Consider the following 25,637-nt stretch of genomic DNA (forward strand, 5'->3'; position numbering starts at 1 on the left):
CAAGACCAGCCTGGACAACATGGTGAAACCCCATCTCTACTAGTAACAGAAGATTTAAAAAAAAAGAAAAAGAAAAAAGAAGAAGAAAGTCATTGTTACATATATAGAAAGGGAGAAAAAATCCTGTGGATGTTGGATTAGAGTTGGAGATACCAATGAGACATCATGGTTTTACACACACACACACACACACACACACACACACACACACACACACACACATACTCCTCAGCTGAGGCACTGAGAAGGCATTGAGGCAGTAAGCTTGCCTGTCTACCCCCACTGTATTAATCAATACACTTATTGCACAGAGTTCTCAGCTTCTAAATACCATTCTTCACTAGAAAGAACCAGGGCTCCTCGGGAAAAAATAGCTGATTCCAGAGCTGGGGCAAGGAAAGCACAATTTGAACCTAGAACATCCTGTGTACCAACCACTTAAAAAATAGACAAGAGTCAAAAGGACACAGAAACAAAATTGAAGATCAGAGAGAACATCATGAGTAATGGGACAAAGAGAGATCACATACCACCTGATAGGTGCAATGAGAATACAGCATCACTTCTGTAATATTCCAGCCAAATATGCATAATCCAGGCCAGGAGCGGTGGCTCATGCCTGTAATCCTAGCACTTTGTGGGGGCCAAATCGGGCAGATCATTTGAGGTCAGGAGTTTGAGACCAGCCTGGCCAACATGGCAAAACCCCGTCTCTATTAAAAATACAAAACATTAGCTGGGCATGGTGGCGAATGCCTGTAATGCCAGCTACTCAGGAGGCTGAGGCAGGAGAATCGCTTGGATCTTGGAGGCGGAGGCTGCAGTGAGCCGAGATCGCACCATTGCACTTCAGCCTGGGCAACAAGAGTAAAACTCTGTCTCAAAACAAACAAACAAATATGTATAATCCAAATCTAGTCAGAAGGAAACATGAGACAAACCCATACTGACAGACATTCCACAAAATAAGTGGTCTGTAATCTTCAAAGGTGTTAAGATCAAGAAAGTGTACTGCAGTTGAGTCACATGATCACAAAAATATGAATACAAACTTTTTTTTTTTTTTTTTTTTTTTTTTTTTTGAGACGGAGTCTTGCTCTGCCACCCAGGCTGGAGTGCAGTGGCCGGATCTCAGTTCACTGCAAGCTCCGCCTCCCGGGTTTACGCCATTCTCCTGCCTCAGCCTCCCGAGTAGCTGGGACTACAGGCGCCCGCCTCGTCGCCCGGCTAGTTTTTTGTATTTTTTTTTTAGTAGAGACGGGGTTTCACCGTATTAGCCAGGATGGTCTCGATCTCCTGACCTCGTGATCCGCCCGTCTCGGCCTCCCAAAGTGCTGGGATTACAGGCTTGAGCCACCGCGCCCGGCCCTACAAACTTTTTAAGTAAAAAAAAAGTGGAGGAAAGACTGAGGAGCTCTTCCATACCAAAGGAGACTAAAGCTACATGATGACTAAATACAGTAGTGATTCTGAACAAAACCCTTTTGCTATCAAGAATTTGTGAAACCCGAATGGAGGGTTAGATGGTAGCAGTAAATTAAAGTAAATTTCCTGCTTTGATAGCTATATGGGTATTATAAAGAAAAATGTCCTTTTGTGTAGGAAATGACACTAAAGTATTCAGGGGTGATGGGACATCAGTTGGCATCCTACTCTCAAATGTTAGAAAAAGAAAATTCTTTATGCTGGAAATTATGATTTTTTATTTAAAAAATCCCAACAATGGAATGTTATTCAGCCTTAAAAAGGAAAGAAATTCTGGCTGGGCATGGTGGCTCACGCCTGTAATCCCAGCACTTTAGGAAGCCAAGGAGGGTGGATCACTTGAGGCCAGGAGTTCAAGACGAGCCTGGCCAACATAGCAAAACCCCATCTCTACTAAAAATACAAACAAAATTAGCCAGGTATGGTGGTGCATGCCTGTAATCCCAGCTACCTGGAGCCTGAGGCATGAAAATCACTTGAACCCTAGAGGCAACGCTACAATATCTGAGATTGCACCACTGCACTCCAACCTAGGTGACAGAGCAAGATTCTGTCTCAAAAAATAAAAAACAAATAAAAAGGAAGACAGTTCTGGCTGGGTGTGGTGGCTCACACCTGTAATCCCAGCACTTTGAAAGGTCGAGATGAGCGGATCACTTGAGGTCAGGAGTTCGAGACCAGCCTGGCCAATGTGGTGAAACCCCATCTCTACTAGAAATACAAAACTTAGCTGGGTGTGGTGGCACGTGCCTGTAATCCCTGCTACTCAGGAGGCTGAGGCAGGAGAACTGCTTGAACCTGGGAGGCAGAGGTTGCAGTGAGCCAAGATCAGACCACTGCACTCCAGCCTGGGTGAAAGAATGAGACTCTGTCTCAAAAATTAAAAAAAAAAGGAAATTCTGACACATGCTACAATATGTATGAAACTTGAAGACATGATGTTAAGTGAAATAAGCCAGACATAAAAGGACAAATACGGTATGATTCCACTTATATGAAGTACTTAGAATTTCAATTTGGGATGATAAAAAAGTTTTGGAGATGGCTGGTGGTGATAGTTGCACAACAATGTGAATGTCCTTAATGCCACTGAACTATATACCTAAAAATGGTTAAAATGGTAAATATTATGTCATGTATATTTTACTATAATTTTCAAAAAAAATAAAGCAGTCAGTTTCTCCCCCCTCTACCAGCCTTCCCGCCACCGCAAAAAAAAAAAAAAAAAAAAAAAAAAAAAAAAAAAATTAATTCCATAGAGGAACGAAATAAAACTTCTCTTACCTCCAAATTATCAGGGCAATACTTTTGCTCTAGGTCCCAAGAGGGTGTTTCACCAAACATCACCATTAGATGATCAATAAACCTAAGGATAAAACGTGTACTTTCTGGGTATCAATAACTCATGACCAATTTTCCCACATCAGTCCCCAGACACTAATTCAGAGTTATCTAGCATGTATAAAACATGAAACGCAGGCTTAACCCATTTGACAGCAATACTCAAAATGTGCATATGTATCACTTGTCCTATTATGACATATTTTTTTTTTCTTTTGAGACAGGGTCTCACTCTGTCACCCTGGCTAGAGTACAGTGACATAATAGCTCACTGTAGCCTCAACTTCCAGGCTCAAGCAATTCCTCTAACTTAGTCGCCTGCATAGCTGGGACTACAGGTACATGCCACTATACCTGGCTAATTTTTTTCTTTTTCTTGTGGAGACGGGGGTCTCCCTATATTGCCCAGGCTGGTCTCAAACTCCTGGGCTCAAATGATCCTCCTGCCTCAGCCTCCCAAAGTATTGGGATTACAGGTATGAGCCCTGCACCTGAGTGACAGGATTTTCTTTTCTTTTTTTTTTTTGAGACAAAGTCTTGCTGTGTCACCCAGGCTGGAGTGCAATGGCACGATCTCTGCTCACTGCAACCTCCACCTCCCAGGTTCAAGCAATTCTCATGCCCCAGCCTCCCAGGCAGCTGGGACTACAGTCATGTGCCACCACGCCCGGCTAATTTTTTATATTTTTAGTAGGCATGGGATTTTGCCATGTTGGCCAGGCTGGTCTTGAACTCCTGGCCTCAAGTGATCCTCCTGTCTTGGCCTTCCAAAGTGCTGGAATTACAGGTGTGAGCCACCGTGCCCAGCTGACATAATTTTCTTTAAACAGATTCAGGGTTAAAAACATTTCTGGTCGGGTGCAGTGGCTCACGCCTGTAATGCCAGTACTTTGGGAGGCCGAGGTGGGAGGATCATTTGAGCCCAGGAGTTCAAGACAAACCTGGGCAACATAGAGAGACTCTGTGTCTACCAAAGAATTAACAAATTACCCAGATGTGGTGGTGTTCACCTGTGGTTCCAGCTACTTGAGAGGCTGAGGCAGGAGGATCACCTGAGCCTGGGAGATGGAGGCTGTGATGAACCATAATCACACCACTGGACTCCAGCCCGGACAACAGAGTGAGACCTGGTCTCCAAAAAAAAAAAAAAGAGTACAAAAAAATTGTCTTACAATTAGACTCATTCTATGCATTAACCCTATGAAATCACAAGATACATATATATATATATATATATATATTTTTTTTTTTTTTTTTTTTTTTTTTTTTTTTTGAGACAAAGTCTTGCTTTATCACCCAGGTTGGAGTGTAGTGGCATGATCTTGGCTCACTGCAACCTCCACCTCCCAGGTTCAAGTGATTCTCATGCCTCAGCCTCCTGAGTAGCTGAGATTACAGACGCCCAGCTAATTTTTTATATTTTTAGTAGAGACGGGGTTTCACCATGTTGGCCAGGCTGGTCTCAAACTCCTGGCCTTAAGTAATCTGCCTGACTCGGCCTCCCAAAGTGCTGGCATTACAGGCATGAGCCACAGTGCCTGGCCTCTCTATTTTTTTTCTAATTAATATTCACTTAAGTTGCTATGCATGTATTACCTAAAATGACTTCATATTTCACCAGTGATGTATACCACTCTTTGGCAAACACAACACTGTGGTGTTACACATACTAGCCCAGTCAGTATGATGATGAGACTTTTGTCTGTCGTTGCAAACCTAATTAGTCAAGGTTCAGTCAGCTACAGGATAGAGAGGTTATTATCAAACCAGATTGTGTGAAACCCTCTAAACCATTATCTTCCCTTCTCAACCAAAAATCCACTTGTCCCTCCTGTCACAAAAAGAGACAGCATGCAAGTAAAAGCAGAAGGCTGCTGGGCAAGTCAGTACCTGGAGTCCTCATGAAAAGCAGAGATGAAGTCCGACTGGGCATACTCTGGGTACAGAAAGAGCACAGGCCAGCTCAGCCTGCCCTGGTCATCTAGGCTCAGCCTAGCTCCATGGGGGTTGTCAGAGCTGAGTCCATCCAGGAAAAGCTCACCTAGACCTTCAAAGGGTGAATCTTCATCCTCACAGGCAGCTTCTGAGAGCCTGATATTCCTAGCCTGGGTTAAAGACAGAAACACACACATAATGCACATCTTATTGTGTGGGAGGATGCAAACCCATTTTACTGAAGTAAAGAAACCATAACACTTGGCTAATTTTTTTATTTTTTATTTATTTTTATTTTTTGAAGAGACGGAGTTTCACTATATCGTCCAGGCTGCACGACTAACTTTATTTTTAATTTAATTTTCCCCATCCATACCCTGAATGAACATGGACATCTTTAACACACTAAAAAAAAAAAAAAGAAAAAGAAAAAAACATAACAATGGGAGCTCCGAGGGACAACGCTACACACAATCCATCTTCATTATCCCTGAGGCCTGGCGCATAGTAGGTACCACTTACTTAACTCACCTTCATTGGGCATCTACCTTGTGCTGGACCCTGTGTCACAGAGACCTAGACATGGTTACCTGCCCTCAAGCCTCTGCTCAATATCAAGTGGTGAGACAGCTATGAAAATAATGATGATATAAGGTAAGAAGTGGAGTTGGGGAACCACAGATGAGGGAATAATTAATTCAGCCTTGGGAGCTGGAGGTGACTAAGATATGCTAGGCCTTGAACAATGACTTTGAAAAGCAGAGAAGTTGGAAGGGAAGGGCACTTAGAAGGGAGGAAGAGCATTCCACTCCAAGGAGCGGCCTGTGCAAAAGCACAGAAAAGATCAAGAAGGTAGCCTGTACAGAAATGTCAAATGTTTCAGTTTAGCTGGGACATGGAATATTAGAAACAGTGTGCACTGACTTAATCTTGACTGTCTCCTAGACATGGGCGTAAATCAAGGGTCTGAAATAGTAGGGTCACCTCTTATGTAAATGTGCAGGGGTTCCTAAGGTTAGCACATGAGGGGAAATGACATGCAACCAAAATTAGATTTGATGATATTCCCTAAATTGGAGGTTAGCAAACTTTTTCTTAAAGCATTAGATATGAAATATTTTAAGAGTTCTGGACAATGGTCTCTGTCAAAATAAACTACTCAACTCTGCCACTGTAGTGTGAAAACAGCCATAAGTAGTACATAAACAAATAGGCAGGGCTGTGTTCCAATGGCTGCAATTTGCTGACTCCTCCCTTAAACCATTAGTAAATACAGCATGCATGGCTTTGTGTACTGTTGAGAGTAATTCTTATGTATGTTAAGTTTGAGATGAAGGGTTACACTAAAGGAGAGAACCAAAAAAACAAAAAAAGTATGTATGCAAATGTCTGGGTGTCTGGGCATCCCATATTCTACATTTAAGAAAACGAACAAATCCCTCACTGTGAATGAGAATTAGATGAAAAATCTGGAGTATTCTAATCTGTTTGATGTGTTAATACATGTAAACAGACTGTTGTGGGGAGGGAATAGTGCAGTATGTTTTAGCAGTGTTAAGTTTCTTACAGTCAACAAGTAATATAAATGGTGCATAATTTAACTAAACAAATAATAAAAAACCTATCCCGGCATGGTGGCTCACGCCTATAATCCCAGCACCTTGGGAGGCCGAGACAGGTGGATCGCCTGAGGTCAAGAGTTCGAGACCAGCCTGACTGATATGATGAAACCTTGTCTCTACTAAAAATACAAAAATTAGCTGGGCATGGTGGTGTGTGCCTGTAATCCCAGCTACTCAGGAGACTGAGGCAGAATTGCTGGAACCCAGGAAGCAGAGGTTGCAGTGAGCCAATATCACGCCACTGCACTTCAGCCTGGGCGACAGAGCAACATTCTGTCTCAAAAACAAAAACAAACAAACAACAATGACAACAAAAAAACCTATCCCATCATCTCCCAGCAGATACTCTCTCCTTTATGAAGGCCAAACAAGCTCAAACAGGTGACTCCCTAGGTATCAAGGTTAAAGCAAGATTTGGGTCAGACTACATACATTTCAAAATACAGAAAACAGAAAGGGAGGGTAGGATTTTATTATTGTTGTTGTTGTTGTTATAGGAGCAACATCCAAAAATGTCAAACTTTCTCAAGATGCAGTGTAACCCAGTGGTTAAGAGCAAGGACCTGGCTCTAACACATGGTAGCTATGTGAGGTTTCTTTACCTCTCTGAAACTATTTTATTATCCAGCAAAACAGAAGCAATATAACCTATCTCAGAAGGCCATTGTGAAGATTAAATAACACTTAACCCAAAGCAGGCATTCAGTACAGTAGCATCCCTTATCCAAGGTTTTGCTTTCCATAGTTTCAGTTGCCAGTGGTCAACCATGGTCTGAAAATATGAAATGAAAAATTCCAGAAATAAACAACCTGTACGTTTTAAATTATGTACTGCTCTGAGTAACAGATGATGAAATTACAGGCTCTGCTCCTTTGTCCAGCGCATCCATGCTGTAGATGATACCCACCTGTGAGTTAGTACCCATCTCAATGATCAGATTGACTGTCATGGTATCATAGTCCCTGTATTAAGTAACACTCATTTTACTTAATAAGGACCCCAAAGCACAAGAGTACTGATGCTGGCAATTTGGATATGCCAAACAGAAGCTATAAACTACCTCCTTTAAGTAAAAAGGTGAAACTTCTCAGCTTAATTAAAAGAAAAATTGTATGCTGAGGTTGCTAAGATCTATGGTAAGAGCAACCTTCTATCTGTGAAATTATGAAAAAGGAAAAAGAAATTAATGCTAGTTTTGCTGTTGCTGATGTACCTCAAACTGCAAAAATTATGGCCACAATGTGTGATAAGTGCTTTAGCTAAGATGGAAAAGGCATTATATTTGTGGGTGGAAGACACAAACAGAAATGTGTTCTGACTGATGGCAATCAGGTTTGGTACTATTTGAGATTTCAAGCATCCGCTGTGGATCCTGGAACATATCTGCCTCAGATAAGTGGAGACAACTGTCTATGTTACTGAGACCAACACATGCACACGAGTGAGAGAGCTGACTGAACTGGGGTGGCCTGACTCCACAGCCTGGTCTCCTCTGTCACACTGCTTTACCAAAGTAGAAAGAAAATGAACAAATTCCTTCAGGTAAAGCATCCCAAGAAAGGTTCCCAACAAGCTTCACAGGATTAGTGGATTTAGCAGGACCATAAAAACCTAAGGTTTGAGAACTCACCTTGATGGCCTGGAGTAAAGCCTCATTCTGATTCCTCTCCTTCTTTTCTTTCAAGCTGGCTTTCCTCACATCCCTCTGTTCAATTCGCTAAAAATGAAATTTAGATGCATCAGCTCTAGAGACCTGGCTTCCTCTTCTATTGCCCCAGCCTGCTCCTAAATTATTATCTCTGATCTCTATCCAACCCAAGCTCCTGTGTTAAGGAATACCAGTGGCCAGATTTTAGCTCAATAAACATTTACAAAGTACATGCCTAGATGTCAGACCCAGTGGCAGCAAAAGTTTAAATTTACTTCCTGTGTGTACCCAAGGAACTCACAGTCTACTGAGGGGTTGAGGGGTACAGACAAGTAAAGAGCCAAGTGTTAACAGGTAGATTATGTACTACTCTGGTGGTGTGAACCGAGTGCTATGAAACACAGCCTGGGTGATAGAGACCCTGTCTCTATAGATGCTATAGATTTTTTTTTTTTTTTAATTATAACCACCCTAGTGGGTATGCAATGGTATCTTACTATGGTTTTGATTTGCATTTCCTAATAATTAATGATGTTGAACATCTTTTCATGTGCTTTTTGGCCATTTGTGTGTCTTTGGAGAAGTGTCTATTCACATCCTTTGCTCATTTGAAAAACTGAGTTACCTGTCTTATTGAGATGATAAGAGTTGTTTATATATTGCAGATAAAACTCCCTTATGACTTACAAATATTATCTTCCATTCTGTGGACTTTCTCTTTTCTTTTTTTTTTTTTTTTTTTTTTGGAGAGACAAGGTCTCACTTTGTTGCCCAGACTGATCTCGAATTCCTGGCCTCAAGTGGTCCTCCTGCCCTGGCCTCCCAACGTGCTAGGATTACAGGTGTGAGCCACTGCACCCAGGCCCTTTTCACTTTTTTCTTCACATTTATCTTAACCTTTTCATTTTTTTGACGGTATCCTTTGAAGCAAAAAGCTTGTACTTTTGATGAAGTCCAATCGATCTACTTTTCCTTTTGTTGCTTGTGCTTTGTGTCACATCCAAGTTCAAGAATATTTATATCTATGTTTTCTTTTAAGAGTTGTGTAGTCTCAGCTCTTACATTTAGGTATTTGATCCACTTTGGGTAACTTTTTTATATAGTATGAGGTAAGGTTCTAGCTTCATTCTCCCACATGTGAATATCCAGTTGTCCCACTGTCATTTGTTGAAAAGATGACCTCCCTATTGAATGGTCTTGGCATGCTTGTTGAAAATAAATTCCCCATAAATGTGAGGGTTTATTTCTGAGCTCTCAGTTGTATTACATTGACCTATATGTCTGTTCTTATGCCATCATCACAATGCCTTGATTACTGTAGCTCTGTGGTATGTTTTGAAATTGGGAAGTGTGAGTCTTCCAATTCTGTTTTTGTCTTTCATGATTGTTGGTTCAGAGTCCCTTGAATTTCTATATGAATATTATGATTAGCCTGCCCATTTCTACAGGGAAGCCAATTAGACATTTCATACAGATTGCACTGAAATTAGCCAGATGTGGCATTACATGCCTATAGTCTCAGATACTTGGGAGACTGAGGCAGGAGGGCTGCTTGAGCCCAGGAGTTTGAGGTTGCAGTGAGCCATGATCTTGCCACTGCACTCCAGCCTGAATATCAGAGCAAGTTCATGTCTCAAAAAAGAAAATTACACTAAATTGATATATTAATTTTGGGAGTATTACCATCTAACAATATTAAGATCTAATCTGTGAACATGGGATGTCTTCCTACTTACTTAAGTCTTCTTTAATTTCTTTCAACAATGTTTTCTGTATTTTTAGAGTATAAGTGTTAGCTACTTTTGTTAAATGTACTCTTAAGTATTTTTTGATGCTATTGAAAATGGAATTGTTGGCCGGGCGCGGTGGCTCAAGCCTGTAATCCCAGCACTTTGGGAGGCCGAGACGGGCGGATCACGAGGTCAGGAGATCGAGACCATCCTGGCTAACACGGTGAAACCCCATCTCTACTAAAAAAAATACAAAAAAACTAGCCAGGCGAGGTGGCGGGCGCCTGTAGTCCCAGTTACTCGGGAGGCTGAGGCAGGAGAATGGCGTGAACCCGGGAGGCGGAGCTTGCAGTGAGCTGAGATCCGGCCACTGCACTCCAGCCCGGGCGACAGAGCGAGACTCCGTCTCAAAAAAAAAAAAAAAAAAGAAAATGGAATTGTTTTCTTAATTTCATTTTCAGAGTGTTCATTAAAAATCTATAGAATACAAACAATTTTTGTGTACTGGTGATGTTGTTTCCAACAAGCTTGCTGAATTGTTTATTAGTTCCAAGAGTTTTTTAGTGGATCCCTTAGGATTTTCTATATAATGTCATGTTGTCTGCCTATAGATGGTTTTACTACTACTTCTCTTCCACTCTTCCTTTTTTTTTTTTTTTTTTTTTTTGAGACAGAGTCTCGCTCTGTCGCCCAGGCTGGAGTGCAGTGGCACGATCTCGGCTCACTGCAAGCTCCGCCTCCTGGGTTCACGCCATTCTCCTGCCTCAGCCTCCCAAATAGCTGGGACTACAGGTGCCTGCCACCACACCCGGCTAATTTTTTGTATTTTTAGTAGAGACAGAGTTTCACCGTGTTAGCCAGGACGGTCTCGATCTCCTGACCTCGTGATCCACCCGCCTCGGCCTCCCAGAGTGCTGGGATTACAGGCGTGAGCCACTGTGCCCAGCCACTCTTTCATTTTTGAAGAATAGGTTTGCTAGATATAGAATTCTTACAGTCTTTTTCTTTTAGCTCTTCGAATATGTCATTTACGTGCCTTTTGGCCTTCATGGCTTCTGATGAGAAAGCTGTTAATTTTCCTTAGGATTTTTTGTACATGAAGAGTCATTTTTCTCTTGCTACCTTTAAGTTTCTCTTCTTTGTTTTTCAACAGTTTGATTACAATGTGTTTAGGTATAGATCACTTTAAGTTTATTCCACTTAGAGTTTGTTAAACTTTTTAGATGTATACATCAGTGTTTTTCACCAAATTTGGGGAGTTTTGGCCAGTATTTCCCCAGGTATTCTTTTGCCCATTTCTCTCTCTCCTCTCCTTCTAGGACCCCCATTATGCCTTTGTTGGTATGCTTGATGGCATAGTACAAGTCTTTCTTCATCCTTATTCTTTTCTCATTCTGTTCTTCAGATTGGATAATCTCAACTGATACATCTTTTTTTTTTTTTTGAGATGGAGTCTCACTCTGTCGCCCAGGCTGGAGGGCAATGGTGCGATCTTGGCTCACTGCAAGCTCCACCTCCCAGGTTCACGCCATTCTCCTGCCTCAGCCTCCCGAGTAGCTGGGATTACAGGCGCCCGCCACCTCGCCCGGCTAATTTTTTTATATTTTTAGTAGAGATGAGGTTTCACCATGTTAGCCAGGACAGTCTCGATCTCCTGACCTCGTGATCCACCCGCCTCAGCCTCCCAAAGTGTTGGGATTACAGGCGTGAACCACTGCGCCCGGCCTCAACTGATACATCTTAAGTGTGATGATTCTTATTACTGCCTGCTCAAATGTGCTGTTGAGCCCTTCTAGTGAATTTTTCACTTCAATTATTGTACTTTTCAACTACAGAACTTCTGTTAAGTTCTTATTAGTAACTTCTCTTTGTTGATATTCTCTATTTGGAAGACATCATTCTCATACTTTTTCTAGTTCTTTAGACACTATTTCCTTTCATTCTGAGAAGATATTTAAATTAGCTGGTTTAAAGTCTTTGTCTAGTAAGTTCCACATCTATGCTTCCTCTAGCTAATGACCAGACAGTAAGTCTTCCAATCTTTGTCAAGAGGCTTTATGTACATGTTGAAGTACACTTTTATCATTCACCCAAGCAGTTTACAATTCTACCTTAGACTTCACCTCCTGCTTGCAGAGACTCTGAGAGCTTAGGATCTTCTCAGGGTCTTTCCTGAGCACGTGTATAGCCCTGGGCACATGTGTGACCATCTAGATCTCCAGGAATACTGGAGCTTTTTGGAGCCTCCACAGAATTTCATTCCCCAGTTTTTCCTTTTAAGCTTTATGATGCACCTATTGTTTGCTCCAAGTGTTATCCACTGCTTCAGCTTCTACAGTCTTTAACAATTGCCTCTAATTGTTTTTGACAAATTCTCTCCCACCTTTTCATTCCCCCTATTTTCTGGCCCTATGTAAAAAAAGCTTTTTAAACTGGGTAAGCTCCAAGTCAGGTCATATAAAAATAGCCCTGTGAGCAGGGTCTTCCAGGGATCCACCAGATGGTAAAATCATGACAATTCTCTGGGGAAAGGCTTTGAAAGAGCCTGTTCTGCCTCCTTTGGTGGCTGCAGGCTGCTCATTTTCACCATGACTGTGGGCTATGGGCCTTCAAGGCTACTGTGGAATTGGGGAGGAGGGAGATAAGAATAGAGTAAGTTAAAATGTCACAAAGCTATTGGCTTTCAAGGCTACTGTGGAACTGGGGAGGAGGGAGATGAAAACAGAGCAAGTTAAAATGTCACAAAGCTTGTTGTTGTTACTGAGGTTCCATCATTTTTCTTGAATAAACATGCCCCAGATTGCTGCAAACCTCTGGTTCATTTCCAGAGTCCTAGAAAAGTTAATTCTGACCATTTTTGCCAGTTTCCTCATTGATCTTATAGAGAAAAAAAATTTTTTTTTTTGAGACGGATTCTCGTTCTGTCGCCCAGGCTGGTGTGCAGTGGCGCCATCTAGGCTCACTGCAAGCTCCGCCTCTTGGGTTCACACCATTCTCTTGCCTCAGCCTCCCAAATAGCTGGGACTACAGGCACCCACCACCACACCCAGCTAATTTTTTTGTATATTTAGTAGAGACGGGGTTTTACTGTGTTAGCCAGGATGGTCTCAATCTCCTGACCTCGTGATCCACCCACCTCGGCCACCTAAAGTGCTGGGATTACAGGCGTGAGCCACTGCGCCCAACTGGAGAAAATTTTTGAAGGTCTCTAGTCCACCACTGTGACTAACACTACCCCTCTCTATTTTGTAAATTCTGGTTTTATTAATTACTGAGAGAGTTGATATATCCACCTATTTGTGGATTTGTCTCTTTCTTCGAGTTGTCAAGTTTTGTGTCACGCATTTTGAAGCTGTTATTAGGTGCCTGCACATTTAGAATTATTAAATATTCTTATAAGCTGGTCCTTTTATCATTTAAAAAAATGCTTCAATGGCTGTGCACAGTGGCTCATGCCTGTAATCCTAGCACTTTGGAAGGCTAAGGCAGGAGGACTGCTTGAGCCCAGGAGTTTGAGACCAGCCTGGGCAACATAGTGAAACCCTATCTCTACAAATTTAAAAATTAAAAAAAAAAAAAAATTAGCCTGGCATGGTGGTGCACGCCTGTAGTTCCAGCTACTCAGGAGATTGAGGCAGGAGGATCAGCTGAGCCCAGGAGGTAAAGGTTGCAGTAAGCCATGATCATGTCACTGCACTCCAGTCTGGGCAACAGAGCAAGACTCTGTCTCAAGAAAAAAAAAAAAAGGCTTCACTTCATCTCTGGTAATACTTGCTGCCTTGAAGTCTACTCTGTCTGATATTAATATAGCCACGAGTCTGTTGGCTATATGCCAAGTACACAGGAACTCAGAATCAACTTGTACTCAGACACAGGGGAATAATTCAGCTATTCAGCAAGCAATGTCACCTAAACCTAATATCAGGGTTCTGGGCCTTGAAATCTCCCTTTAATTGTGACTGTCCCCAGTAGCCCTCTAGACATTCATTCCTGTATATACCACTTTCAGAAATTCTGGCCACATCCAATTGCCTAGGCTCAGAATTCTGTTATTGAGCCATGTGGGTCCATAGAGATCTACCTTTTCTACCATTTCATATGACCAGAATGACCTCTGGTCATTGCTGATGACATGTGACATTTCTGGCACTTAACAGCTAAAATAATGATTAAAAACAGTAATAATAACAGAATACCATCACTACCCAAAATAATATCCAACATTTAAATAGCATTACTGTGTGTATGTTCCAGGTGCTATTTAAAAAACATTACTTATGTTAAACCATCTAAACTATATAATAGCCCTATAAGGTAGGAAGTATTTTAATCCTCTTCCTACTAGTGAGGTAGCTAAAGCACAAGGAGATCAGCAAGTTGTCCAAGTCACACAACTCTCGTGAAGGGAGTCTTCAAATTCAGGCAGTGGCTCCAGAGTCTAAGCTCTTAGCCACCGTGCAATACTGCCTTACATGCCTGTTAATAGAAAGCCAGAACTAGTCTTAAGGTCTCTTAATTCCTGGTTTCGGTCTCTCTTCACGGCTTATACTATGGAATGGAAGTATATAATATATACTGGGAGTCTTTAGCTGGCCCTGAACACGTAACATTGTTATGTGACTGTATATAGTAAAGGTATCTAATTTTGCCCTGGACAAGACATATCTCCATTCAGATTGATGGGGATACATTCTGAAAAATGCACAATCATTGTTTTACAAGCATCATGGAATGTACTTACACAAACTGAGATGGTATAGCCTGCTACATACCTAGATTATATGGTACAGCCTATTGCACCCAGGCTACAAACCTATATAGCACATAACTACACTGAATACTATAGGCAACTATAACACAATGGTAACTATCTGTGTAGCCAAACACATCTAAACACAGAAAAAGTACAGTTAAAATATGGCATTATAATCTCATGGGACCACTGTAATATATGCAGAGTTCCATCATTGAATGAAACACTGTTATGTGGCACATGACTGTACTACCACTATACACACCATCTATCCTTGCTTACCTCTATATCACACTGTAACTGTTTACTTGTCTGTATTCTCCACAGAGTTCCAAGAGTAGAGACTAGTTTTGGGTTTTGTTTTTAAAAAGTTACAATGACTTGAGAGACACAATCTTGGGAATGCTACTTAATGCTAATTAGCAAATGCTAATTGGCTGCTGACAGTCACCAACCTTCAGCTTGTCTGCTTTAGCCCTCAATTCCAGAAGCTTCTTCTCTTTGCCATCTATTTGCAATCCCTCATCACACCAGTTCACGGCCTCGGCAAAGTGCTTCAGTTCCAGGTGGCATAAGGCACCTGCAGAACCCAGAACCCTTAGGATCCAAGAACAACATGCATGGAAAGAGCCTGCTTTGAGCAAGATCTCCCACCCCTACCAACTACTAGCCAGTACCCTGAAGGCAAAATGGAGGATAATGCCCCTTATACTGCAGTCCTCAGACAAGGAAGAATATTTTTTGTGTCCTAAATCAGAAAAATCCCTAAGGTCCATTTAGTTCAAAACTCCTGTAAGTCTCCCTGGTATTAAGGGCTCTTAAAGTAGGAAAAGCTATAACTTAGTGGCAAACCACATAGATCAAGGCTAGAAATCTGGCTGTGTCATTTACCAGCTAGACCTTAGACAAAAGACCAAGCATATCCAAGCTTTAGGTTCCTCATCTACAGACAGGAAGGATAAAGTCCATCCCAGATGATTTTTTAAAGGAGGAAAAAGCAGAATTTGCTTCAGCTATTCATCAAGGCAGCGGCAAGGCCAAAGACATTAGGTCTTTCCTAATTTTGTTCTTTATGGCTACCAGTTGAAGCTGCCTCTCCCCCATCAAAAATAATAATAATAATAATAATGTTATCATGTACATCTTTCTCCATTTAGCCTCTTTAGGTTTTCCACAGAATTTCAAAATATAAGAATTGTAAGGGCTTAGATGTCAACAGAATCTAACCCCATCTTCTAGAGATGAGCAAACTGACATTCAAAGTGGTTGTCTTGCCAAGGTCACAATGTAAGTTAAACGAACAACTGAATCAAGGATTACACACTTCCAGCCTGAAGTAAATTCCACAGGACTACCTAGATTCAATTTATCAGTCAATCTTTGTTCAGTACCTTCTTTTCCTACAGCTGAGGGACATGGATCTGCCTACTGCCCTTCACCATGAACATTTAAAGAGGCATAATTTTGATAAAGCATTCTAAGCTGGTCCATGGGGATGCAGGGAAGATTAATATGTGATGAATAAATTAAAGTTTGCAAAGCACCTATGAGCTTCTGAAAGAAAAGGTGAAGTATAAAAGTAATAAAAGCACTATTATTACATAGAAAGGTCAGACTACAAGAGAAAACATAATCTGAGAACATCTCAGCACCAGAGTCATCAGCAAAGGTCCCATAACTTATCTTTTAATTAACATTAACATGGCATTTGAAGACCTTTGCTTTCAATCAGCTAATTTGGGGGGGAAAAAATATCAGAATGTGGCTTTGCAACTGCTTTGTTTTAATTAATTTTATTATTTATTAATTTAAAATGACAGGTTTCTATTTCTCTACAAATTCTTAAAACATAAAGGGTTAAGTCATTCTCTGAGGAATTCTTTTAAAAGTGGCATGTTGCTGCTGATAAGGAACAGGAATTTAATACCCAGACTGCAAAAATCAGATGACTTTATTAGTATCCTAGCACCTCCATATCAAAGCTTTAAATGTCATACTGTAGTTCTACAAGACTTACCTCTTATTATTGCTTTGAGGTGGCAGGGTTTTAGCTTTCTGGCAGCTGTCACATCATTGAGAGCAGAACGAAAATTGCCTAACAAAACACCATTTAGTAAAAGAGAGAAGTTCTGAGATCAAAATGTTTCCAAAATTTTATACATAGTGACAAAAACACTGTTGTACAATCTTGGGGAAACACAAATGAGAGCAACTGTTTTTTCGAAAAAATACGGTTGTACTCGTCAAGAGCCTTAGAAATGTCTGTAACAGGCAATCCACAGAACTGTAAATGACTAGTAAGCACATGAAAAGATGTTCAAGATCACTAATGATTAGGAATTTAAAATTAAGAAATTGCTAAAAGTTAGACAAATAATATCTAGTATTAGAAAAGATATGGAAAAGGGGCACTCTCAGGGTAAACTAGAAAGCAAATCACCATGTACTTTGTGCATATACTTTGACCCAACAATTTTCTTCTGGAAAATCATCAAAAATACTTGAACAAATGTGCAGGGATAAATGTAAAAGCATGTTAACTACAGCATTACTTTAATTGTGAAAAGCTGGAGATAACCCAGATATACTCGATTTGGTAATGATTACATGAATTATGATAAATCCATACTATTGAATACTATGCAGCCATTAAAAAGAATGAGATAGATCCTCATGTAAGAGACATGGTAGGATGTCTGTTCTATATTGTTTTAAGTGGTAGTTCTATAAGTATAGAAGAAGCCTATTTTTAAAAAAAACAAACCAAACTAAATATCTAGACACACGTATATATTTGTAAGTGCATTAAAAAAAAAAAAAAGGTATGCAATCACACACATACCAGTTACCCAAACTAGGAAGCCATGAGGTATACTTTAACTTTCTGGAGTATACTGTAATTATTACTTAATGGTTTAGTATTTACCTAAATCTCTAGCCCAGGGGGTCAGCAAAATATTTTGTAAAGGGCCAGATAAATATTTTAGGTTTTGCAGGCCACATGTGGTCTACTGCACATTCTTCTTTGTTTTATCACAATTCTTGAAAAATGTCAGAAACATCTGGGGAGGTGGCTCACTCCTGCAATCCCAGTACTATGGGAGACCGAGGTGAGAGGACTGCTTAAGACCAGGAGTTCAAGACCAGCCTGGACAACATAGCAAGACTCTCTCCCTACAAAAAAAGTTTTTTTTTTTTTTTTTTTTTTTTTTTTTTTTTTTTTGAGACGGAGTCTCGCTCTGTCGTCCGGGCTGGAGTGCAGTGACCGGATCTCAGCTCACTGCAAGCTCCGCCTCCCGGGTTTTACGCCATTCTCCTGCCTCAGCCTCCCGAGTAGCTGGGACTACAGGCGCCCGCCACCTCGCCCGGCTAGTTTTTTGTATTTTTTAGTAGAGATGGGGTTTCACTGTGTTAGCCAGGATGGTCTTGATCTCCTGACCTCGTGATCCGCCCATCTCGGCCTCCCAAAGTGCTGGGATTACAGGCTTGAGCCACCGCGCCCGGCCCAAAAAAAGTTTTAAAAATTTGCTGGGCATGGTGGTACATGCCTATAGTTCTAGCTACTCGGGAGGTATAAGTGGGAGAATTGCCTGAGCCCAGGAGTCTAAGATTGCACTAAGCTATGATCACACCACTGCACTCCAGCCTGAACAGAGTAAGACCCTGTCTCTTTAAAAAAAATTTTTTTAATAAAAAGTATGGAACATTTTCAGTTCATGGCAAGCCAAGGGGCCAGAGGTGGACTCTGAGTCATAATTTGCCAAATCCTGCTTTAGCCTAATGAATAATCAGAATTATTAGAAAAATATTATGACTTTGTTTTTGCATTATTTATAAAAACCAAAAAGCAGCCTATATAGTCAACAATAGTTGACTAATAAAGCAAACAGTATAAATAGTGTCATGTCCATATGATGCAACTTTAGCTATTGAAATAACATTCAAAAATGATTTTTAATGATGGGTGAAATTGTTTTGCTATAAAATTAAGTGAAAAACCTGAATATCAAACTGGAAGAACAGTAGGATCTCAACCATGGAAAAAAATGCACATGAAAGTGATCCAAGCACTTTTAGTTAAAGGAGGCAGACTGAACACATATATTTAACTCAATCCCCATTCTCCCGCCCATAGAGACAAAGAAAATGAGAAGGACACAGAACACAGTCTGAAAGCTGGAAAACAAAGGGACAAGTAACTGATGTATCAGGCTTAAGGAAACTGAATTCTAAACCAGCAGAGGGAAAGCCCAAAAGCTACCAAGCTGTACTGCAGAAACTACAAAGTACCCAGGACTCAGGAACTGACGGCACCAGGTACCTCTGGAAGTGGGGGTGAAGGTGGGTTGAAAATCTACTTAATCAGAGTCCCATATTCCTTACCCCTCTGCTGCACCAGTGACCTACTCCTCCCCTATTCTACCAGGTGGAAGGCTGGAAGACAACAGACCCTAGCAGACAACAAAACGGTGGGTCTTTGGACTGGAACCCCCAGGCACAAGGGTGATTCAGTAAAGGAAATATTAAAGATTGAGCCCTTGGTCCTCTTCTCCTACTTGATTCCCAAAGTATTAGCAGCCAGGATTTCCAAAAAGAGAAAAAAGAGTAAAAAAGAAAAGGAAAAATATCAAAGAATTCAAGAAAATTTCCTAGAAACATGAGTTTCCAGACTAAAAAGGTCTACCGAGTACCCAACACAAGGCACAATGCTATGAAATTTCAGCACACCAGCCCCAGAGTCCTAGGTCCTCTCTAAATTCTGTGATAACAAACATGGGTCTAGGCTGGGTGCAGTGGCTCAAGCCTGTATTACCAGCACTTTGGGAGACCAAGGCAGGTGGATCGCTTGAGCTCAGGCAGTTCAAGGCCAGCCTGAGCAACATAGCGAGACCCCTGTCTCAATTTAAAAAAATAATTAAAAAAAAAAAAAAAAACACACACAGGTCTAACATAACCAAGACTAGTCACCAGCAATACTACTTAAATAATCATTTCCCAAATTTACCACTACAGAACCTGCATGAGGTTAGTGTTAACTGAAGAGGAAGCTGACAAAATTTGAGAAACCCAGGGTAAATTTATTTTCTTGCAGGCTATCTCAGTGTCTTTAACATGTTAATGTGTACTGCAAATCTCTAAGAAGCAGCATTTTCCAAACCTCCTCATCCTCCTGGGTGCGGTGGCTCACATCTGTAATTCCAATACTTTAGGAGACTAAGGTGGATGGATCACTTGAGCCTGAGTTCGAGACCAGCCCAGGCAACATGGAAAAACCCTGTCTCTACAAAAAAATGTAATAAGGTAAAAAATATGAATAAATAAATAAAAGAGTTAAAATTCCTCATCCAAGCAACTTTTTAGAAACAGGTCTCGCTTTGTCACCCAGGCTGGAGTGGAGTGGCATGATTATGGCTCCCTGCAACCTTGAGCAAACGTCCTGCCTCAGCCTCCTGAGTAGCTAGGACTACAGGCAGGCACCACTATGCCCACTTAACTTTTTTGTAGAGACAGGATCTCACTATGTTGCCCAGGTTGGTCTTGAACTCCTGACCTCAGCCTCCCAAAGTGCTTGGATTACAGGTGTGAGCCACTGCACCCAACCAAAAAATATTTTTACCTCCCACAGAACACTCTGAGATATTCTCCCTTAGATTAAAACGGCTTCTCTCACCTAAAGATCTCTACTGCCGGCCAGGCGCGGTGGCTCAAGCCTGTAATCCCAGCACTTTGGGAGGCCGAGACGGGCGGATCACAAGGTCAGGAGATTGAGACCACCCTGGCTAATACGGTGAAACCCCGTCTCTACTAAAGAATACAAAAAACTAGCCGGGCGACGAGGCGGGCGCCTGTAGTCCCAGCTACTTGGGAGGCGGAGGCAGGAGAATGGAGTAAACCTGGGAGGCGGAGCTTGCAGTGAGCTGAGATCCGGCCACCGCACTCCAGCCTGGGCGACAGAGCCAGACTCCGTCTCAAAAAAAAAAAAAAAAAAAAAAAAAAAAAAAAAAAAGATCTCTACTGCCTTAATCCTGCTAGCATCCTTGAAAAGAGGATAAAATGCAGAAACACACATTTTTTGAGAGAGTAGAAGCCCTTGGGCTCAAAAATATCAGAACATACTGCCTCATACATCAAACACCTTACTAGAGTGACCAAGTCACTTTTTGGGTTCAGATAGTAAGAATTACACAATCCATTCTGTTTCTCTTTTTATCATGTAAACTTGGAAGAACAGAGTTCAATCAGAGTAAACTATCCTTAGTCTAGGTTTCTGTGATAACAGCCCCTCATCCTCTGATGTTCTCAAACCTCCACTAACCATCATAATGGCTTGTATCATAAGTTTATTCTTCAGAAAGCACTTATAAATTACCCAGATAGTACTGTGCTGCTGCCCGGTTGGTATAAAGGACAGCATTCAAATCAGGATCTGCACATTTCTTCTTTAATCCTTCAGTGTACGAAATTACAGCTTTCTTGTAGTCTTTTTCTTTAAAGTAATCATTGCCCTCATCTTTATAGGTCTTGGCCTGTTCTGCAAAGAAGAGGAAAAATAATCACTATTGCCTACTTTTAAAAGGCTCATTAAAAATAGATTCTAAATCATGCAATAATATACTATATGATACACCAAAGGGAAGAAACCAATAGGGAAAGGAAACTCAATGTTACGATAAAAGTGGGTATCAACATGGACAAAGTCACACAAATTTAATGCTAATTCCAAATATCTTACAAGGTAGATTACTAAGTGTTTTCCAAAAAAAGAAGCATAAAGGAAAAAAGTATACTCATCCTAGCTATTGAAGAAAAGAATTTTTTTTTTAATCACTGAAGAAATCAGTGAGGGACACGGGGATTGATTATACTTCTGCTTTTGCGTATGTTGTTTATTCTGTGGAGTGCAAATTCCCCTCCTCACCCTAGCAAAAGCCTATAAAATTACAAAGATTCAGCTCGAATTTCCTATCTATTGTGAATCCACTCCTGCTCCTTAAAGTGTTCCAACAGGACCCACTACCGCTGTAGTATACACCTACATGTTGACACTTATAACACAAGTTTGTCTTGATTCTTTAAGACAATAGGCTTCTCACTGACCCTGACCTTGGAGGCTGGAATTGTGTCTTATTCATCCCTGTATCCCCAATTCCTACCACTTAGTAGGTACACAAGTATGTTGGAGTGAATAACGGCAAGTTAGCTCAGGTTAACTTCTTGTTATCAATCAGAACACTTCTAACCCACACTTAATTCAGTGGAAACACAAAACAAGTATTAGTCATGTTAAGATACCTTCTGGAGAACGCTCCTCATCAAAAATAATTGACTGGAGACAAGCCAAGTCAGGATTCTCCCTGGGATCAATTTCTGATGGCGCTCTCCTCATAAATAGGGGGACCTTTTCAAATTCCTGGAAATGGTTAAGAATGAACTACATGAATAAGCTTTTCTACTGAGCAGATCCAATTCCATGACTCATTATCAAAGTTTTTTTTACTCATCATGATTTGCAAATCATCACAGCTAGCTGTATCCATTCAGGCCTCCGCTTCCCTTCTGTAAAATGGGAGTGCGGTGTAATGGTCTCTAATGATTGTTTTAGTTCTCGTATACTACAAGAGCGGCAGGAATTACCATTAATTGAGCGCCCTTATGGTCTTGACACTTTACCAACTGTCTCATTTCATCTTTGCTATTGGTGATATAGTTAGGGCAGTTTTACAGATGAGGAAACGGGTTCAGAGAAGTTAAGTAACTGACCCATATCAGAGCCAGTAAGTGGTTAAGTCACAGGCCTGACTCCAAGACCCAGGTTCTCAAATGTACTGACAGCTTAAGGAGCAACTCAAAACCTCGAGGCCGATTTTCAATACTCAACTAGAAACCAGCCATCGGCTGGCAGCGCCAGGGATCTGGAATTGAGGGAGGCGCCCCAAAGTCCGGGTGCCCCACAAGTCCGTGCCCCACGCCCCTACACACATGCGGAGACCCCAGGACAGCCCACCTCCTCCCACTGGTCCTCATGAAAGCCGCCACGGTAAGGCTGGCTCTGGAACTTTTCCAGGAAGGAGTCCATGACGTCGTCTGAGGTGGGATCCTGCCCAGGTTGCTCCATAGCTGATGCCCTGCCTTCCAGCCCGGGTCCCGGCGCCTTGAAGCGAGCACCCCTTCCGGCGGCGCGAGTGCCCTTTCCTCAATCCTCCCGGCGACGCAGGCCCGCGCGCCTTGGGTTCCGCCGGCCTGGGAGCGTGACCAGGCGTGGCCAATACGCTCCTCCCCCGGCCCGCCCTCCTCGGCGATGCCGGGCCTCTCTTGGCCCGAATGCTTTTGGGGTGGTGCGTAAGCTCGAATCCCCAAAGCCCCCATCTCACTTCATTCATTTGTTCGTCAGTCAGTCAACACATACTTATTTAGCTCTTTCTGCGCTTCCGGCCTGTTCTAGTGGCTGGCTATATAGTGGTGGGCAGAGCAGATGAAATCCCTGCCCTCTAGGAGTTGCTAAGGCAGTGGAGAGGAAAGGACAATAGACAGTTGAGATGTAAGAGTTTGTCAGGGGTAGCAAGAGCTACTGGGGAAAAGTTTTAAACAGGATGGGTAGACATTCTGCCAGAGGCCTGGGAGTGACCAGGAGGGGTCTGGGAAAGGCATTCCCATAGAGGGAACAGGGAACAGGCCAGAACCCTGATGAAGGAGGGTCTTCTGTGCTTGGGAAACAGCAAGGAGGCCAGTGGGGCTGAAGCAGAGTGAGGAAGGGGGCAAGGAGATGATGAAGTGGGAGGACAAAAGGGCTGTAACTATGAGGATCTGGCCATTTCCTCAGAGTGGGATGGGACCTTTTGGAGAGTTTCCAGGAAAGGAGAGTCTGATCAGACCTCTGTCTCTGAGCTTAGCCACCCCTAACTCCCACAGCTCAGATGGAAACAGGGTCTCCAGTCCAGGTGCTGCAAGCCTGGTTAGGCAGCCCTGTGGCTTCCTGCGGCTGCCCTACCGGCCAGCAAATGGCTGAAGTTCCCCAGGGCTACAGCCTTGGGGAGCTCCTAGCCTCGTCTGAAATGAAAAGCAGACAGGAAGCACACCAATCTAAACTGGCCTTGGGTCACAGGTCTGCTCAGTAAAGGCTCAGAGGGGTGGGATTCAAGGTGATGCAGAGCTGAGATCAGAGCTGAGGAAGGTCTCTGCAGATGGATAGAGGACTTAGCGTTTTAGGCGGTGGGAGCTCACATGTGGAGAGAAGCATGGAGGTGTGCACCGGCCCGCCATGCTGGGTACTGCAAGTGTTAAGAGGTGTGGCCGGTGGCTCATGCCTGTAATCCCAGCACTTTGGGAGGCCAAGGCGGGCAGTTCATGAGGTCAGGGGATCGAGACCATCCTAGCTAACACAGTGAAACCCTGTCTCTACTAAAAATACAAAAAATTAGCCGGGCATGGTGGCACGCACCTGTAGTCCCAGCTACTGGGGAGGCTGGGGCAGGAGAATCACTTGAATCCAGGAGGCGGAGGTTGCAGTGAGCTGAGATCACGCCACTGCACTCCAGTCTGGGCAACAGACCAAGACTCTACCTCAAAAAAAAAAAAAAAAAAGAAAAAAGAGATGTGACAGGCAAGTGGGTAGGGGCCAGAAGGCCTGCCTACCTTACTAGCCTTGGTCCTGCAGAGGATGATGAGCCACTGAAAACACCTAAAAGGACCACAGGCCATGAGCACATTTGTCTTAGGAAGGCCTGGGCTGCCAGGTGAAGAATTGATGGGGGGAGGTTGGTTAAGAGATTCACAAGGAGGATGCTGATAAGAGACCAAGGGAAGGGAGAGATCTGAAACCCAGCAGCGGGGCTGGCAGGGTGGTTATTCTTTGATACGAGGATGGAGACAGCAGGGCTAAGGGTGGCGCATGGGGACCATGAGCCTTCCAGTACCGGGACTTTATCTTTTCCCTTCTGATTCTCCCACACCCAGCAGAACACCTGGTCCTAGTGCTCCCTTTCCTCCAAATCCAAACTCTTTTTCCACACTTCCTCCTCCAGCCCTGCTCCCTAACCCTGGTTTCCTCCCTTATTCTCCTCTTCATCATCTTTTCCTTTACTGAGTCCAGAGCCTACAGAGTCTTTTTGCTTTCATTTTTTTTTTCCATTTGATTCCCGTAAGAACACTGTGAGGTATGAACCCATTTTACAGGTAACAATAGGGGAAGCTAAGAGAAGTGAAGTGACTTGCCCAGCACACTCTGAACCTTCCAACTCAAAATTAATTAGGGGTCTTGGCCGATAATTGAGTCAATCAGCCTTTGCTGTGCTTAGGGGCCACCCAGACCCAAAATATAGCAGCTGTCATCTGTCAGGGCCACCCTAGACCTGGGTCCTAGCCCATGAAAGCAGAAGTGGTTCTGGGTGGAAAGGATTCAGGTATAGGAGTCTTGAGATCTTTGGGACCTACACTTCCATTAGTTCCCTTGCAGGACCTTGGGGAAGGCCCATCCCTCTTTAAGCTGTGTCCTCATCTGTGGAATGTGGGCAATAAAGCCAGTCTGCCTTCACCATAATCCACAGGGCTACTGTAAGACTCCAAGGAGGCAATGTTTGTGAACATTCTCCCTGATGGAAAGGATTGCGCAAATGAATCTCCCCCATTTCCTACACTCTCTCCCAGGCCCAGAATACCAATGGCCTGTGCTACCATTTATTAGAAGATGATTGTGTGGTCAACATCATGGGCTCCTAACCCCCAACAGGAGCTTAAGTTAGGTGCTCCACAGGCTGATGTCTCACTCTAGAAACTCTCCCAGGGAAATCGTACCCCAGCCCCTACACACAGATGAATCTCAAATCTGCTTCCGTCTCAGGTCCCTCAACTGAGCTCCATCCGTGTCCTTTTGTGGCCGCCATAGTCTGTTCAGGCTGCTATAATGGAATACTATCAACTCTGTGGTGTGTAAACAGCAAACATTTATTTCTCCCAGTTGTGGAGGCTGGGAAGTCCAAGATCAGGGCCTGGCAGATTTGGTGTCTGGTGAGGGCCTGCTTTCTGGTTCACAGATGCCATCTTTTCAGTGTCCTCCAATGGTGTGAGTGGTGAGGGAGCTCTGTGAAGGCTCTTTCATAAGAGCACTAATCCCATTCACTAATCC

General features: G+C 42.6%; 1 protein-coding gene across 1 annotated transcript in view; it reads right to left on the reverse strand.

Moving 5' to 3' along the window:
- Positions 1-22,717, reverse strand: part of TTC4 (tetratricopeptide repeat domain 4) — a 29,993-nt gene extending 7,276 nt beyond the window's left edge. Inside the window, exons 1-8 of the mRNA XM_010372577.2 lie at positions 22,521-22,717; positions 21,809-21,926; positions 20,886-21,047; positions 16,533-16,610; positions 14,971-15,095; positions 8,015-8,101; positions 4,717-4,931; positions 2,770-2,851 (exon numbers count right to left, since the gene is read on the reverse strand). Coding sequence (XP_010370879.1) covers positions 2,770-2,851; positions 4,717-4,931; positions 8,015-8,101; positions 14,971-15,095; positions 16,533-16,610; positions 20,886-21,047; positions 21,809-21,926; positions 22,521-22,631 — 978 coding nt within the window. The 5' untranslated portion in view covers positions 22,632-22,717. The remainder of the gene's footprint in view (positions 1-2,769; positions 2,852-4,716; positions 4,932-8,014; positions 8,102-14,970; positions 15,096-16,532; positions 16,611-20,885; positions 21,048-21,808; positions 21,927-22,520) is intronic.
- Between the last annotated feature and the right edge of the window lie 2,920 nt (positions 22,718-25,637).

Source organism: Rhinopithecus roxellana, chromosome 12 (assembly GCF_007565055.1).
Source record: "Rhinopithecus roxellana isolate Shanxi Qingling chromosome 12, ASM756505v1, whole genome shotgun sequence".
Taxonomy (NCBI): Eukaryota; Metazoa; Chordata; class Mammalia; order Primates; family Cercopithecidae; genus Rhinopithecus; species Rhinopithecus roxellana.